Source organism: Perognathus longimembris, chromosome 6, assembly GCF_023159225.1.
Source record: "Perognathus longimembris pacificus isolate PPM17 chromosome 6, ASM2315922v1, whole genome shotgun sequence".
NCBI lineage: Eukaryota > Metazoa > Chordata > Mammalia > Rodentia > Heteromyidae > Perognathus > Perognathus longimembris.
Genome location: NC_063166.1, coordinates 59,621,927 through 59,641,026, shown reverse-complemented (window position 1 = coordinate 59,641,026; position 19,100 = coordinate 59,621,927). Strand labels below are relative to the sequence as shown.

The following is a 19,100-nucleotide window of genomic DNA, read 5'->3' as shown; positions in this document are numbered from 1 at the left end:
TGGTCTGTAAATCCACTCCCTGAAAAGTACAAAAAGCTTTCTGGCTTTAAAGGAAATGCTCTCTAGGTGGTCTACAAAACTGCTGGAGCCTTGTGCCCACAAGGTCTAATTCAAAGTGCTTTTTTACCCTGTAACATGTTAATAATAGCAAACGACAAATTGAGCAATGAGAGAAGTGAAAGTTTCACATTGGAGCAGTTACAGTTGTGCTAGTTATTCATCTTAAGCAAATGGAGATTTGGGTAAATCTAATTTTATCAATCAGTGTTCTGGCCCCATTGACTTACACAATCACTTCAGAGGCACTTTATCATCATTTAGAACTCTTCTGCCATCAGCTGGGACTCCTGACACTTTGGCTGGGACTCCTTTTATGTTCCCACTCTGTGTCAAGTACTTAATGGTCTGAAACATGCCAGAATGTAAGCTTTGCTTTTTAAAGCAACTCTGCAGTGAATTTGTTTCAAGAGCACCTAATTTTCCAGTGAGTCTCTTGGCTTGGTAAGTCTCTTGGTAAGTAGTGGGTTTGTATGGACTAAGATTGTTTTCTTGGGTCATGGTTTCAAGGAGACACACAATAGAAATGTTATCTAAAGCCAAAAAGATATTTTTTTAACAAAGGTGAACATTGTAAAGATATGGTAAAATGACCATGATGCTTAATATGAGCTTGTCAGATTAATTTAAGGAATCCCAATTAGGGTGGTATCTTTTGATTTCTCACCTACAAAAAAAATTTTGTTAACTCCTTCCTACATGTTTGCTGGCTTGGGAATGCCTTCCTTACTTTGATTGATAGTGAATCCTTAGATATTGACAAGAACATGATGTTTCTTTTGGCATGGTAGAAAAATGTCAATATGATCATAATTTCCTTGGTAGGTAGAGCCAGAGACCCCAGGTCCAGAAAAGAATTTGCAGATCACTTGATCCAATGTCCCATCCCATAAATGAAGTATGACCACCATAATCCACCAGCAGATCAGCCCTTCCTGGGATACTACCAGGAATGAGAGACTAACTTCTTCCAATCTTCCCCCTCGGACATGAAGAAGATCTTTTAGGAAGTTCTTTATCTGGCCAAACTCTGTTTTTCCTATAACTTCTCCCTGCTGATGGTTTTGTCCCTTGCAGTCTGTTGCAAATCGTCTGCCACTAGTTTGGATATTTCTACTAATAATTTTATTATATATAAAGTAGATGATGGGATGTAGGCTTCTTCCTTCATGACTTGGAAGCAAAATATTGGAAGGAAAAGATATCTCAGAATGGATTCTTCCTTTCATTTAAATATTCATTACAAAGCAGGCACAATGTTCAGTGCCCAGGCCCTGAGCTCAAGCCCTGAAGTTACACACTCTCTCTCTCTCTCTCTCTCTCTCTCTCTCTCTCTCTCTCTCTCTCTCTCTCTCTCAAAAGGCTCACAAGCAAACTACAACAATATTCTAGTGGTGGGACTCAGGTGACTTCGTCATCAGATTAGATAAAAGCGTTTCTCAAAGTGTCTTCCCTGAACTACCAATAACACATTGCCTGAGACTCATGTTATTTAGACAAGAAAAGTTTTATTATATCTAGGTGCCTATGGCTTATGTCTGTAATCCTAGCTGCTCAGGAGGCTGAGATTTGAGGATTGGGATTTGAAGCCAGCCTGGGCAGGAAAATCCATGAGACTCTTTTTAAAAAAAAAAAATTTATTATCAAACTGATGTACAGAGAGGTTACAGTTTCATATGTTAGGCTTTGGATACATTTCTTGTACTGTTTGTTACCTCATCCCTTATTCCCTCCTCCCCCCTCCCCCTTTCCCTTTCCCCCCATGAGTTGTTCACCCCCCCCCATGAGTTGTTCAGTTGATTTACACCAAACAGTTTTGCAAGTATTGCTTTTGTAGTTGTTTGTCTTTTTTATCCTGTGTCTCTCGATTTTGGTATTCCCTTTCAATTTCCTAGTCCTAATACCAGCATACACGGTTTCCAATATACTCAGATAAGATACAGAGATAGTGTAGGTACAACCACAGGAAGGGGATACAAGAAGATCATCAATAATAGAAGCTACAGTTACACATAGCACGTTGAAAGTAGTTACAACAGTGATATAACAATCATTTCCATAACATGGAGTTCATTTCACTTAGCATCATCTTATGTGATCATAAGGGTAAAGCTACTGGGCTCTTGTGATCCTCTGCTGTGACTTGCCTAAACCTGTGCTAATTATTCCCTATAAGGGAGACCATAGAGTCCATGTTTCTTTGGGTGTGGCTCACTTCACTTAGTATAATTTTTTCCAAGTCCTTCCATTTCCTTACAAATGGGGCAATGTCATTCTTTCTGATAGAGGCATAAAATTCCATTGTGTGTATGTACCACATTTTCCTGATCCATTCGTCTTCTGAGGGGCATCTGGGTTGGTTCCAGATTCTAGCTATGACAAATTGTGCTGCAATGAACATTGTTGTGCTGGTGGCTTTACTGTGATTTTGTTTGTGGTCTTTTGGATAGATACCCAAAAGTGGGCCTGCTGAGTCATAGGGGAGCTCTATGTTTAGCCTTCTGAGGAATCTCCATATCGCTTGCCAGTATGGAATCTCAATGTTGTTTAGATTTGCATTTCATTTATGGCCAGTGATGTAGAGCACTTTTTCATATAGATCCTTATATATCACCGTGCACCAAAATCAATTCCAAATGGATCAAAGACCTCGAAATCAAAACAGACACCCTGATAACACTAAAGGAAGGAGTAGGAGAAATACTTGGGCTCCTTGGCACAGGACAGAACTTCCTTAACAAAGACCCAGAAAGGCTACAAAACAAAGAAAGGTTGGACAAATGGGACTGCATCAAACTGCAGAGCTTCTGCAGGGCAAAGGACATAGCTCGCAAGATAAACAGAAAGCCCACAGATTGGGAGAAGATCTTTACCAGCCATACAACGGACAAAGGCCTCATATCTAAAATACATACAGAACTAAAAAAATTACATTCCTCCAAAACAATACCACAAAGAACCAATAGCCCCCTCATCAAGTAGGCTAAACACTTAAAAAGAGATTTCTCTGATGAAGAAATGAGAATGGCCAAGAGACACATGAGACTCTTATCTCTACTAAACTCTATAAAGAAAAAGCCAGAAGTAGCACTGTAGCTCAAGTAGAAGTGTGGTAGCCTTGAGCACAAAAGCTCAAGACAGCAATCAGGCCCAGAGTTCAAGCCCCTGAACAGGTTAAAAAAGAAAAGAAGAAAAGACTTATTATACTTTAATATTTGCCCAATAAGATATTGCCCATCTCCCAAGAACCTAGCCAAGTGCCTCACAACATCTTCATTAGTTCTCTACCAGGCAGGATGGAGGAGAGAGCAGAAAGCAACGAGCTTCTTGCTAGAGCTTCCAGAGCCATTTTCGGGAGTCTTTTGTTCCACTTCTGCTTTGAGCTAGATGTGGCTTTCCTAACAATAGCACCCAATAAGAGCTGGTTAAATGAGTGAACCAATTGTGGTTTGCTTTGACTATGACCAGCATAAATGAGACAAGGTTTGGTTGGTTGTACCTCTCCCTCTCTCCTGCTCAGCGAGTCCACCATGCTTCAGCTCCCAAGTAAACAATCAAAAACTGTTGCATAATACAAACCAGAGTGCTAAATACCCATTTAGCCACATTTGCAAAACAGACAAAAGAAACATTGGCATTTTTGAAAAAGAGAGATTAAGGCATAATCAGTGTTGGTTGTGGCTGGCTGCCCTGGTGCAATTAAGAAATACCAATGCTGGCTGCATTTAAATGCAAAGCCACCCTGACCCAGCACCCTAAAGAATAAAACCCAAGCCAAAGCCACTTGACAGTTCTACTGCCTAAGTCTAGAAGGTGTCCATGGGAGCATGGGAGAAGCCTGAAATCCCTCCCCAGGAGAAATAATATCAGGACTAGATAGATAGATAGATAGGCTGACAGTCAGACAAATAGTTAGATGCATACATACATATGTATACATACATACACACACATTCATACATACATATATACATACATACATACGTACGTACGTACAGGAATGATGTGGTGAGGTAGGATGTGATCTGGAAAATAAATAAGCCAACTTTGAAAGAAAGAAAGCTCAGTGTCTGTCCTCTGAGAGTGTAGAAGAGAGTAATGTTTTATGAGTTGATTGAAGTACCTGTTACTCAAGATGTTTCTTCAGTCAAACACTCCTGTGAGAAATGTATTCATGATGCTCAGCTTAGCACATACTATGCCGTCATATTGAAAAGAACTCGGTGCGGAGCAAAAGAGGCCCCTATCTCAGATCAAGATGCCCTCCTAAATAATGAGGAACAGGAACTTGTGCTCCAAGAGGGTTTTATCAGCAAGTTACAGGATTGTCCCACTGGACATTTGCAAAGACCTTTAGTCTTAAATGATCCTACATATAGATCATCTTGTACTGGTTGCATAAGAAGGCCTAAGGTTGTTAAAGTGTAAATTTGATTTTTACTTTCACAAATCTCTTTCACATGTGACAAATCTGGAAATTTGCATTTAACAAACACCTAAAAAATTTTCAGTTGAGGAAAGCTCCTGTTGTGAGCAGTTGTGACTTATCCATTAATCAGATTACAAACATAAAATGGATGCAAGATAATGAATCATTTCATTCATAGTCCATGTATTGATCATATTTGAAATATACTCTATTGATTTAAGTAAGACATTGACTACAACCAGGGGTATTCATTATTAAAGAGGAGGTTGAATTTTATATAAGAATATTCAAGATATAATAACAGATTCAGGTTTTGTCTAAGTTCAGTTCAAGTTTCTAATTTAAAAATAATTATGAAGCATATCAAAAATGACCATTCTTCATGAGAGATGTGCACATAAAGCCTTGCTACATATCATTGGTCAAAAGTATTTTTTACTCTCATCCTTAGTTTAGCATTAAGACACAAACGTTAATTATTATTTTCAGAGGAATAAGAATATATCAGAACCATCCATAGTCTCCAACTTTCAGAATCCACAGTGCTTTCTGTGGATTAAGTTTTAGCCTTGATACATGGTTATTTGGGAAAGATTGAAAATATTAAGTAAACATCCCAAAACACTCTTGGTATATATACAAAGGAATCAAAGTCAGCATAGAGGAGAGATAACCTGCACAGCTTTGTTCATTGTGATGCTATTCCCAATAGCCAAGGTATGGAATCAGCCTAGATGCCCATCAATAGATATGGATCAAGAAAATGTAGTATATAGTCACAATAGAGCATTATTTGGCATAAAGAAGAATAAAAGCATATTATTTTTAGGAAAATGGATGGAACTGACCATTGTGTTAAACAAAGTAACTCAGACTCAGAAAGACAAGTATTGCAAGTTTTCTTCCATATGGGTAATCTAGAAAGAAAAGAAAAATGACACAAACGTAGCAGTGACACTACTAGAGAAGAGAAAAGAAGGGGTGGGAATGTTGAGCAGATTTGATGAAAGTATGTTACATAATATTTGAAGATGTCATAATGAATCCTTCTTTACACAATATGCACTAATAGCTTGAAAAAGAAAACACCAAGTGTATTTTTTTAGATAACCAATTTCTGCTGGCTTTCTGAATTAAAGACTTTTTTTCACAGACATTGGCCAGTTTGTCCCTCCACTCTTTGTGGGGGGACACTATTAAGGACATTTAGAATCCATGGCTTCATGGAATTTCAGTCTTTTTTGGAAGCAATTAATGCTGGAAGCCTCAAGACATGTAAACTGGAGAAAGCAAAATTATGATACTCTGCTTTGGTCATTGCACATGTATTACTCTGTATGCCATAAATAGGTACAATTAATAAGTGGCAAAGCAATTATAACTAATTAAATAATGATACATGGCACAATAATGGAAACCCAGGTGGAATCCTCAGTGATGGGAAATTCAATCTCTTTTGCCTACCAACTCTGTGATTTTTTTTTTTTTTTTTAGGGTACAAAGCAAGCCAATTTCTACTTTACCTTTTTCAAGCCTGTGGTTTGGAGTTGCTTCCCAGACTAGTAATACTTAAGTGTCTTGTTCAGAAGACAATCTAATCCAGCAAGTCTGAGCTTCACTTCTTTTTTTTTTTTTTTTTTTTTTTTTTTTGCCAGTCCTGGGGCTTGAACTTAGGGCCTGAGTACTGTCCCTGGCTTCTTTTTCTCAAGGCTAGCAGCACTCTACCTCTTGAGCCATAGCACCACTTCCAGCTTTTTCTGTTTATGTGGTGCTGAGGAATCGAACCCAGGGCTTTGTGCCTGCTAGGCAAGCATCATACCGCTAAACCACATTCCCAGCCCCTGTGAGCTTATTTCAACAAAGCACCCAGGTTTGGCTAGTGTGGCTCTGAGGATTATACATCTAGAATAGCAAAAGATTAGAGTTCTTATACAAACCTATGGTTGGGTTGGGTTGTTTGCTTGCTTACTTGCCTGCTTGCTTTTGAGAGACGGTCTCATTATGTATTCCAGACTGGCCTCAAACTCATCAGCCTCCTGCCTCTGTCTCCCTGAGTGCTGAGGTTATAGACATGTGCCACCATACCCAGAATCCACTGGTGTGTGTGTGTGTGTGTGTGTGTGTGTGTGTGTGTGTGTGTGTGTGTGTGTGTGTGTGTGGTTTCTGATTTGCCCCCTAATATTATATTGGTAAACATTATGTGGCCTAGAATGTTGGAATTTTAGTTGAAAATGACCCATTCTCCTCATCTGAAATTGAACTGAGTGTTGATTTGCCACCTCTAAACCCTAATCCACAGAGGGAAAACAGGAATAGGATATACAATGTATGTCATGATATGTTTTATTAGATTTGTTGTAATAAGGAGTCACATAAAGCAGTGTCCAGAAGTGTGGGGACTGCTTTCTCTGCTCCGGCTCAAATGCTTATTCCTTTCTCTCTTATTACCCTCGTATCGTCTTCTCCCCCAACCCTCGGCCTGCAGGTCTGTCGGGGTGAGACGTAGGGGCGTCTCCGTCCTGGCGTGCGCGCGACCCGCGTGGCAATGTGACCGCTATCCTACTCTGGGAGCTACGGACATAGACCACGGGTCAGCTTCTGAGAGCGAACTAACTTTATTGAGAGAGGGGCAAGGGGAGATGATCCGGGGAAAGGGGGTTGGCCAGGATTCCCATAGGCCACGAGCTGTCACGTGACCTCCAAGGGGCTGGTCACTTGACCTCCAAGGGGCTACGTCACTCTGAGCGCGCCAAACCAGGGCGGGGCTGGTAGGCGCCAGGCTCGCTGCCAGCTAAGTCGGGGGTCTCTCTGCCTGACCGGTTTCTCCGGATTCCAATGTAGAGAGGATGGAAGGGCTGCATTCCCCAGCTGGGGGAGGTGCCTCAGGCCCCTTCCATCTAGGGGGGAAGATGGACCCCAACAAGAAGATAGGCCTCAACAGCGGTAGTGAGGGTGATCTTATTAATAGATAAGGAGAATTGTCCCACTGAGTTTATTAAAGCCCCTTTGTTCTTCTTTAGGCTTTGTTGTGCATAAGCTTTACGTGAATTTGAAATTGTGCCTTCCCAGAAGGTTGACAGGATCTAGAGGAGAATTTCATTCAGCTGATTAGGCAGACATGTAATGTAGGTTTGAACTCTGTGTGGGACTCAGGAAGTAGGTGTTGATGGACTTATTCATTTGTTTTCTTAACTAAAACATGGGACATGGAAAGAACTAGTGTATTAACTCAAGGTACTCCTCTTTACACTTCCTTTAAGACATTCTCTCTGTGGGTTCTTGGTCTAATTACTATGACTTCTTCATAGCAGCAATACCACTGTTCACCTTGTAAAGAGAAAATCACTCACTTCTATCTCCAGAGTCACTTCTTAATCTTCCTGGAACCAGTTTAGTATTTTAATCCAGATTCTGTAGTAAGAAAGAACTTTTACACTAATGCTCCTAAAGAAGTAAGTCCTTTAACATAAAGAATTTTTTTGTGTGTGTGGAGTGCACTTGTCCCATGTTAGCTTTCTATCACTGTGACAAAATACCTGAACTTGTCAACTTAGAAGGATGAAAGCTTCATTTTGGCTATCATGGCTAACATTTAGTGGTTTTAGTCCAGGAATGAGAGGCTTAATTGCTTTGGGCCTATGGAGGAGAGTTACAAAGGAAATTGTGTACCTGATGGTAGCAGGGAAGCTGAATAGAGAGGATAAGAAGGGCCAGCATCCCAGTGTCCCCTTCAAATGAACTCCCACCAGTAACTTAATTTTCATCCACTAGGCTTTACCATATTTTTGAGGGGCAATACCAAGGCTTGAACTCAGAGCCTTGGACTTTCTAGGCTGGCACTGTGCCATTTGAAACAGTTATGTAGAGATGAAATATAAGGAACTTTTCTGCTGAGGCTGGTCTTGAACCACAAGTCTCTGGATCTCAGCCTCCTGAATAGCTAGGATTACAGACATGAACCAGCTGAAGCCTCACCTTGGGAAAGTTCCACCACTTCCTAGTTGGGCTATGCTGAGGGCCAAGATGGTACCAGACTTTAGGGAGTCTTTCCAGATCCAAACTATAGCACTCCTTGTCTAATGAGAAGTACAAGTAGGCTTGCATGGAGCACTAGCAAACACAGAGATCCATATTATCCTTGATATAAAAGTAACTTCATCTTGCCCATTGTGTGTCATTACCTCAATATGACAGATAGTTGTGTCTCTCATATAAACAGCCTAGTACTGCTACTGGTTGGCGAGAGGAGCCATCATTGTCTGCAGCAAGGCAGGGAAATGAGAATGATCCTGAGAGCTATGAGGGTACCCCCATCACCTTATAATTTACTGCATGAACTCAATCTAGATTTGCAATATTAAACCCCATAAGCATAACCAATCAAAGGCAAATTTATTTTTCTAGTTTGTGTTTTCATTCCATGCATCATTTTTTATTTTAAAATACGTTCCAGAAAACACCGCAGGAAGCTCCATGAAAGGGATTTTATAGACAAATACAAACAGAAATTAATACCCCACACTGTGCGTGTATATAAAAAAAAAATACAAGGCCTTGAGGATATTGCAGACAGACAAGGAATGCTTAAGGATTTTCTGTCTTAAATGTTTTCTTTAAATGTAGCTTTTTAAAAAATGTTGCTTCTTTTTAAAGCTAGGTTTCACAAATGTTTTTGGAGCCAAATAGTAAATATTTTCCGTGTTGTGGGCCATTGTAGCATGAAAGACACCAATGACTGTGGATAAGCAAATGGACAGGCATGTGCGTTAATAAAAACTTAATAAAAACCCTAAAATTTGAAATTTAAATTTCATATAATTTTTCACACATCAGAAAGTTTATTTAGCTCCAAGTCTTTTTGCCATTAAGAAAAATGTAAAAACAATATCATTAGACAAAGTCCTAAGCAAAAACAGATAGCAAAGCTGAGTTTTGCCCATGAACCCTAATTGCCACCCGAAGCTCCTGGTTTACTTAGTCCACTTTTTTCCCATTCTTTATAACTCCAGAGCCCTGATCCCCCTTACCTGGTGACAGTTACCAACATTCTAGAGGACAAGGTTCTAAGAAGTGTGATCCGTGAGCCAGTATCCACATTACCCAGAGGCTTGTTAGAAACTCAGTATCTCAGACCCCTGACTCATGCCAAACAAAGCAGGATGTCTGAGCCTTGGACTCAGCAACCTGTCCACCAGGTTTCTGGTGATTCTAACTCCTGTTGGATGTTCAGAAGGACTGTCCTTAGAAATGCTGGTTTGGGGCCAGATGTAGTGATGCATGCCTAGAATTCCTGTTACTCAAGTGTTGGAGATAAGAGAACTGTGGTTCAAAGGCAACTTGGCAAAAATGTGTGTACTTACCTGAAAAATATACTAAAAACAAAAGGACTATGGGCATGAGTTCAATCCCAGTTGACTCCCTGCCCCACCCTGCCCCAGCCCTCAAAAAAAGCCACCAAAGTGTAACATGAAAGAAACTATTGTCAGGGCAAACAGTAAGTCCCATCAGTAATCATAGCTACTCAGCAAGCAAAGATCAGGAGCATGATTGTTTAAGATGTTTTGCCCAGGCAATAAGTTCACAAGACCTCATCTCAACCAATAAACAAAAAGCAAGATATGGTGGTATATGTCTGTCATCCCAGATATTGGGAAACATAGATAAGATTTCAGGCCAAGCCAGCCTGGGTGTAAACACAAGGACCTATTTCTAAAAAAGTAATAAATAAATAAAGTGAAAAGGTTAGGGGTAGAGATGGCTCAAGTGGTAGAGCACCTGCTTTACAAGCATAAAGTCCTAAGTACAAACACCAAGACCACCAAAAAAATAATGATAAGAAAAGAATGCAGCGGTTCATTTTATCATCCATTGAACAAGTCAATTAACACGAAGTAAACCCATGTGAGGGGCCAGATCTTCATACTGTGTTAGTGGTTTCACATAATTAATAAGATACCATTGGATCTTGAGACAGGAACTAATGGCTCACACCTATAATTCTAGCTACTTAGGAATCTGAGATCTGAGGCTCATGGTTCAAAGACAGTTTGGACAGAAAAATTCATAACACTGTTCCCTTTAATTACATCAAAAAGTTGGGAGTGGGGCTGTGGCTCAAGTGGTAGAGTGCTAGCCTTGAGAAAAACAGAAAGCTCAGGCACCTAGGCCCTGGGTTCAAGCTGCAGGACTGGAACAACTATACTGTTAGTCCTTTAATAGACAGGAGGGTTATTTTACATCACTGCCCCAGAGAATCATTTTCTGTAACTCTTGCTTCCCACCTTTCTCACCTACTAGGCAAGCTAGACTGGTTGGGGCCATAGTACTAGCTCAGCAAGACACAAGATGGCAATTCATTGTGCTAGTAGGAAGGAAGTGCACCACAACACCTTGATAATTAATGCCTCTCATTGTTAATTTTCTGTTTCAGCTACCAAAATGACTGGTGTTCTACACCATTGTACCTGTCTCCTACAGTGCTAATATGCATTATGCATGAGATCTGTGGCCTGTGGGACAATTTATCAAATGTTAGGAGTGAGCATCCCAACAGAAGACCTGACATGCATTCAAGTCCCGCTTTCCAGCAGTTCTCATTGGCAGATGGATATTCCTTTCTCGCTTTTAAAATGCTGTGTGGCTGGAACCTGTCAAAGCTCTCCTTAAAAGCCGCAGACAGAAGCCCACATTTAAGCGTGAGACAAAGGTGTGGGTACTCCTGTGGGGAACCATGAAAGTAATGAAAACAAGACTATCTGCCACATGGCTTCTTTTCTAGCAGGCCACCTGCTATCCACCAGTCCCTTGCAGGTTGCTGGAGCCAGGGGCACCGCAGCTGTTCTTCCCATGCTGAGAATAGCAACTTAGAGAGGAAATTGCCAAGGAAACACATGAGATATGAGCGAGCGAGAATGCACAAAATTTATCAGCAACTAAACCTAGGAAGTACTACTGGTCTGAAAGTACAGGTCTGAGGGAACATATAACTGAAGAAACTGAGCAGTAAATCAGAAAGATGGCACACAAGGTTAGAGGCAACTTGTTTGTCTCCATTGGGTAATCCTTAGAGTAATGCTGCTTGGAGACTGGAGACTCCAAACTCATCTGGTTTCCTTGGTTTCAGTCTTCTGCAGGCACTAGGCACCACAGCAGGATGTCTTGTGCCCAGTCATTAGTAACAGCCAGTGGATTAACACAGCCTGAATTGATTCCATTTTTCTTTATTTGCAGAGAGTATGGGGGTTATTCTGGATGAACAAGGCTTTCAGAATATTAAGCTCCACATTCTTACAAAGTGGATGGGAACTTTCTGGATTTATTCCCTTCAGTAAATCACTGAGATTGGTATTGTTTGTCTTATTGAGGAAATGATGGCTTAGAGAAGACAATGAACTTATGCAGAGTCACATGGATTCTGAGTGCCAGAGCCAACAGTTCAACTTGATCTTTCAGATAGTAAAGCTCTTACCCACCCTACTAAGCTCTGACCTATAAACCACCCAACTTTCTCCTGCCTCTCAGGAGATCACTGAAATTTGTTCCTATTAATCTTGAGGTTCAGTTGTGTTGGTATTAATTCTCTCCAGTTTCTGTTTCCTAGGTCACTAATTTCTAAATGAGAGACATGTATTTAAGGAAATAACAAAGCATTTACAGCATTAAATCGCACGTATGTGCCCATATTTTGGTGGCCATTCCTGGCATAATGAACAATGTCCCTCAATTTTGTTACTAGACTAGCCATAAAACTACAGAGCATAAACTTACTTTTTCTTAGTGCTAGTAGCAAAATGCAACCCTGAATCCTCTTTTCTTCTTCCCTTGGTTGTGATTTTGTGCTTGACACTGTGTAGGAGAATCACAGAGTAGAAAAGATCTGTGAAGTCTTATCTCCAAAGAGGTTTCACATTAGGATTTTTCCTATCCAAGAACCCTAAATAGTAAGACTTGTTTCACGAGACTGAGACATCTGAAAAAAAATTCTAGTAGCATGTACCAAATGAAAGTTTCAGAGGAATTCAATTTTAGCAGTTGAGAAAGCCATATACTAATGGAATTGTACTCAACAACAAAAACAGAATGAATTACTATTGCATGATGCAACATAATTACAAAATAATTATACCAATTGAAAGAAGCCACCCCCCCCAAATAGTACCTATATGTGTACAGCATTCTAGGAAATGCCATATATAGGGACAGAAAGAAAGGAAAGAGCACTTTTCTGGATTTGAGGTTAGGGTGGGGATGGGTGGTATGGAGTGAGTGGCTGAGTAGGATTACAAAAAGAATTTCAAAAACTCTTGGGAGCAATGAATCTCTTTTTTCCTGATTGTGGTCATGGATTCCTGAGTGTCTCCATGTACTTGAATCTTTTAAATTGTACTCACAAAAATGTGGAGTTGGTTCTATGTCAATTATATCTTAGTAAAGCCATTAAAAATAAAATAAAAGTAAATCATTGTGAAGTTAAAAGTGTACTCATATAGAACTGTTTGCCTTCATCCCATCATTCTCAGTCCTTGTTTGATGTGTGTCTTTCAGAATACTTCAGGAAGTGGAGCTGTGGCTCCAGTGGTAGAGCACCAGCCTCAAGTGAAAAAAGCTAAGGGCAGCATCCACACCCTGAGTTCAAGCCCCTGAGTACTGGCAAAAAATAAAAAACTACATAAAAGTAAACTTACTTTATATTAAAAAGTGGCATATGCCTACAGTTCCAACCTTGAGAAGGTTGGGTGGGGAGAGTTGTGTTTTAAGCTAGTCTGATCTAAATAGTGAGGAATCTGTCTCAAAAAAAAATTATATATGTGGACAAGTATCTATCTCATACATGAAATTGTCAAATATGCATTCCTATCATCTTTGGAGAAATGGCCTAATTCTTATAGGCCATCTGAGGGTACATTCCAGCCATGGGAGCAGTGTAAGCCACTTAGATGGTCCAGCCTTTGCAGACATCTACATGAACTCATAAAATCTCTCACATTTTCAAATCTACTTCTTTATAGGTTCTGTGATCAAGTCCATCACTGATTCCCGGGTCCAGGCGCCCAGCCACCCCTCACCGCTGCCATGGCCGAAGATGCTGATATGCGCAATGAGCTGGAGGAGATGCAGCGGAGGGCTGACCAGCTGGCCGATGAGGTGAGGAACAGAGACCTTGGAAGGCCAGGAAAAGATGGCAAACTGGATGGTTTGAAACCTTTTCTGAAGTCACAATTTAAAAAAAGAAAAGAAAGAAAGTGGGGCTACGAATATGGCTTAGTGGTAGAGTGCTTGCCTAGCATGCACGAAGCCCTGGGTTCAATTCCTCAGCAACACATAATCAGAAAAGGCTGGAAGTGTCACTGTGGCTCAAGTGGTAGAGTGCTAGCCTTGTGCAAAAAGAAGCCAGGGACAGTGCTCAGGCCCTGAGTACAAGCTCCAGGACTAGCAAAAAAGAAAGAAAGAAAAGTGACAAGATATATAGTTAAATCTTCTGCAGACTAAAATCGGTTGATAATAAAACCTATATACAAATAATTAATGTCTTTGCTTCAACTCTTGATTTCTAGAAATCTTTCTATGTCTTCTAAGAAAAACTGTCTTTATTGTGTCTTGCAATGTGCTGCGTCTGGTTCAGTTCTCAGAGCTGGTTGTTAACACTTTCCAACTGGTTGCTAAGCACAGTTATTATTAAAATTGAATTATGTAACCTGACAATTACACAGATTCTGTTAAAAATCAAAGGTACTACATTCTCCAAATTCACTACTTTTTAACTGTATTACTACATTTCACTATTGTCTGTGCTCTTGAGTTATTTACATCCATTTGATCTTGGGTTGGGAATCTCATGTAATGGCCTACCATGAATCTTGCCAGTCCACATTCAATGACATCGTTATCTAGATAGAAATCAGGCAGGGTAAGAGCTACAAAACAATCTACAGATGCTACAAACCAGAGCTTTATTTATTGTTTGTTTACTACATTTCACAGATAAGCCAAAAATATTAATAATGTGCATCAAATTTAAAAGAATATTACCATCACACTAAGAAACATACAGACTATTGAGGAAATTGTCCATTCTCTGGAAACTGATTGTATTCAGTGAAGCTATCTCTTTCCTCTTTGGTTAAAGTTCTAACATGTGTCCATTGTTTCATTTTTCTGTTACTCATGAAGACAAATGAAATTATCCAGCCAACATTCATATCCAAGCTACAGTGCTTCCTCACACAATTACCAATAGACAGAATTTGGGGAAGACAAAAAAAAAAAGGCAACAGGAGCCTCCAGTAAGAATCAGTTGGATATGTGAAATTTACAACCAGGTGCTGGTAGCTCACACCCATAATCCTAGCTACTCAGGAGGCTGAGATCTGAGGATTGCTGTTTGAAGCCAGCCCAGGCAGTAAAGTCCCCATGAGACTCTTTCCAAAAAACTACTCAAAAAAGCTGGAAGTGGCACTGTGGCTCAAGTGGTAGAGTACTAGCCTTGAACACAAAGAGGCTCAGGGACAATGCCCAGGCCCTAATTTCAAGTCCCAGGACCAGAAAAAAAAAGAAAAGTGACCTATATTAGCTGTGAATTCTGCACTGTTCATCCTTTGTATCAGTAAAACAATAAACTTGAAGACATGTAAATGAATTCTTTATTATTGTTGTTATTGTTTTCTAGAGAGCCAGTTGTTAAACATTTTCTGCCATACCATTGCTTACATCCTTTCTAGTTCAAAAATCTCTTCCAGGAAAGGTTAATATCTTCCAGGTTACTGAAAGCTCTTGCCCAAAATAAGTCTGTTCACTTAAAAATCATGGCTTTGAGAAATCACATTGGGAATTGGGTTATGGAAGTGTCAGAAGAGTTGAAAAAAAAAGAATGGCAAGACTGTGCCTGAGGGACTAACACTGCACTCAGACTTTCCATCAAAATTTTCCTTATCTAAGAATAAAGATAATTATTATAGCTGTTTCCTATAGGCTCATTATTCCAAACATGCTTGATTTTTATCACCCTAAGGCAACAGCTTAATTTGTATTGATAACAACCTCCAATTGTGTTTCTATGAGCTTTGTAAGAAGAAACTTGATGTTATACTCATCTCAACTCATGAAAAATTATGTTTGTGTTTAATATTCAATAGTCCTAGCCTAGGGAGGCCAAATTAGTCTTCAGAGTGTCTGAGATAATTTTTCATGTATCCTGAGCATACAGAATTATCTTTTCCAGATTACTTTGTCTTTGATATCAAGCTCAGATTCATATAGTTTTGATTTTATGAAAATAAACTTTCATGTAATTGCTTTAGGGAATATGTAGAAAGCCTGATAGAAAAGAGATTGAGAAGAGAAAGGCATTTTGTGCTTCAGTTGCAAATTTAAACTAATAGTGATAGAGACCCTTTTGTTTCTTGAATGAAGAAAGTACTTGTGATGTTCCAAAATCTCTGGTTCTTGCACTTACACTATGTATGCTTTTTACCCTAGTCACTGGAAAGCACCCGTCGTATGCTGCAACTGGTGGAAGAGGTAAGGTGGGACTGTATTTTAAAATGAAGAAATGAATCCCTTATGCTGTTCTTTTCTTCCTCCCTAATTCCTTTCCCTAGGCCATGATCCAATTGATTCCATTGTTAAATGTAGCTATCAGGAAGCTTCTAAGTGAAGGAGATGATGGATTTAAGTTAGCAGTTAGATTTAAGTTAGCAGGTAGCAGTCAAGATAAATCCCCCTCCCTGGGAGCTCAGATCAGCTTTGTAGTCTGAAATCTGAGTCTGAAAATCTGAGTACTGCCAAGCCAAGAATCACAAAAGGTTGAATCACTTTAAGCAAATGAGAAGAATGTTTCATTTAAAAGGAACTGTCTACTTAAATGACTGTGATGCCCATTACTTGACAGGTACTATTGAAATTCTGCTTTAATTTTAGTCATGCATGTAACTTTTAAAAGTAGATCTCCATATAAATACATGATTTTTTCTAAAATTGTTATATTTAGATTCAGACACTAAGATTTAATGGGGAAAAAAGTGGGACAAATCTTCAGTAAAGAAAAAAAGAATTAAGTCTAGTGACAAAAATATAAAAGCTCTTTTATATTCCTGAGTCTGGGTTTTACATCCATTTGTGAAGCATAGATAATGAATTCTTAAGCTATTTTTAAATGGGTAAAATAGGACAGACAGCAATAATGGAGTCCCAAGAATATTTGCAATAAGCCTCACTCATTCCAACTTGGTAGAGCAGCAGTCAACCAGGAAGAATAAATGGATTAATTGAACTTGCCCATTAGGAGAGATTAAGTGGGAAAAGAATGGGTTGGACTATATTTATCTTCACGTAATAAAACAAGCCTAATGGTTTTTATTCAGTGAATGCTGTTTTAGGTACACTTTCAATCCTACCACTTATCAATGTATAAATTCATCCACGATTATCATTTTCAGAGAGCTTGATCTTTCTCTGGCAGAACAATTAAAGAAGCCTACTCACCTCATGCTACTGTAAATTACTTATCCACTCACATGAAAAGAGAAAGGGAAAAGATCATTCTTTTTAAAGGCTAAAAAGAAAAAAAATCTCTTAAAAGATATTTCTGTAATATCGTACAAGGTATTTCTGTAGCTCCTCTTCTCACCTAGGAATAAAATATGGCTAACTGTAAATTGCCATAAGAGGCATAGACTGAAGGTGATAACAGTGAATTCTCTTTTAAAAAAATACACTTTAAAAATGACAATTTGAGACTGCAGTGTAGCACAAATTGGCTCCTTCAGGAAGTCAGCCTTGTATCTCTAAATGAAGAGAAATGTGTCCTTTGCTCTGTTCTAAGAACATCCATCATGCAGAAATTCTTGAGGACTAAGAAGGAGGCAGATACCTGAATCTAGGAATACTGGCAGGGCTCTCACATAGACTTACTCTCCCCGAGATTGTCCTAAGAAGAGACAGAAACATTACTAATGTTGCTATGTGAGCTCTGATATTAGGGGAAAGGGAATAAAATGATGTCATTATTTTATTGTAGACTATTCTTATCCTAATATATTTTACAACCTCAAAACATGGACTACAGCTTCATTTTTAAAAATTTTCACTTGCAGATTATACATGCATGTTCTACTATGCCAGAACGGTCTCCAGTTTGCCCCCAGGTGCAATGGTAACATGTTCCCCAGACTAAGGACAATGCTTGAGCAATAGCATCAGAATGTACCACTTGTCCTTTACTCTTCAGAGGCGTAGGGACTTGGATATTCCTTTATTCATATGTCCTCTTAATGTGCAAATAGTGTCACTCGAAAAATCAGTGTCTGCTCTAATTAATTCTAAGTTAAAAGAAATCCCTAAACCTCTATTGATTGAAGTAGAATTGTCAAATTATGTGTTTTTGTTTCTCCTAATGGGTTTCTCGATCAAGTACGAAATTGAATCTTAGAACAAGAAGAGAAACAGAAGGAAGCAACCTCCTGCCTTTGTAAATATGAAGAGGTTCTATCACTCCCTATCCTTAGCAAATTGTGAGCCAGGCATTAGTAAAGTAGATTGATTTGCTCTCACTTCCTTCTGGGTTATTTTATGTTTATGGTTGAACACCCCTGGTATCTATGGCATTTACTATTCACATGGTGTTCTACTTTTCAATCAAAAAGGAAACTCTCTTTAAAGAGAATCAGCATTAAATATTCACAGAGGGAATAAATCATTTGGAAAATCTGAGCTTTGAAATATCAAGATCCTGCCTGTGATCCCAAAATTCATCAATGCTACATAATTTGAATTCAACTGAATCCTTATTGAAATTCATTCTCAAAGACAGGAAAGGTTACTAAAATTGGAAAGTGTCCCTAAGGCAAACAATCCTACTTTCAGTGGAATATGCAACTTCACACCACCCTTAATAGACTCCAGGGTATGACAGAGGTAGGGGGACTTTATTTTTAATAGAAGTCATCTGAATTTCAAGGACAATATAAAGTTATTACCAAGAGGTCAGTAGGGAAATTCAGAAAAACTGACAACCACAGAAAGGTAAAAAGACTGTCAACACTGGCATTGGAGCATCTGCTGAGCAAGTTTGTAAGCCCTGATTTCTAACCCTCCAACCACCACCACCACCACCAAAAAAAAAAAAAAAAGATTAGCCAGGCACTGGTGGCTCACCCACCCCTGTAATTATAGCACATGGTGGGTCATTGGAACTCGAGAGTCCCTGAGCTATCCTTCCTGTAGATCAGGTAGCTTTCCAGGAAAGCATCTCAATATAACAAAGGAATTATTTTATTAATGTTCTATAAACATGGTCTTAGTATATCCTGAAATAAAGGAACATAAAATTTTTAAAACTTGGGAAAGAAATTCTAAAAAAGAAAGAAAAGACAAATACAAAATGTGTAAAATCCCCCGTCTCCAGCTCTCTGTCTTTAAGTAGGCTGCTCCCCACCCTTCTCAGAAAGCCAGAACTGAACTAAGATAAAAATAGAACCACTTCTTCTTGCTCTTGCTCCTAGCTATTAAAATCCAGCACTCTTCGAGGAACAAGAGAAAGTAATATTCTGCTTCTCCTCTAGTATTTCCCCCTTCCCTAACCATCCTTTGAGCTTCTGAGTCTCCCATAGAACAACCC

General features: G+C 39.3%; 1 protein-coding gene across 1 annotated transcript in view; it reads left to right on the top strand.

The window, feature by feature from the left end:
- Snap25 (synaptosome associated protein 25) overlaps window positions 1–19,100 on the top strand; it is a 76,859-nt gene that overhangs the window by 34,555 nt on the left and 23,204 nt on the right. Inside the window, exons 2-3 of the mRNA XM_048348801.1 lie at window positions 13,495–13,630; window positions 15,962–16,003. Coding sequence (XP_048204758.1) covers window positions 13,559–13,630; window positions 15,962–16,003 — 114 coding nt within the window. The 5' untranslated portion in view covers window positions 13,495–13,558. The remainder of the gene's footprint in view (window positions 1–13,494; window positions 13,631–15,961; window positions 16,004–19,100) is intronic.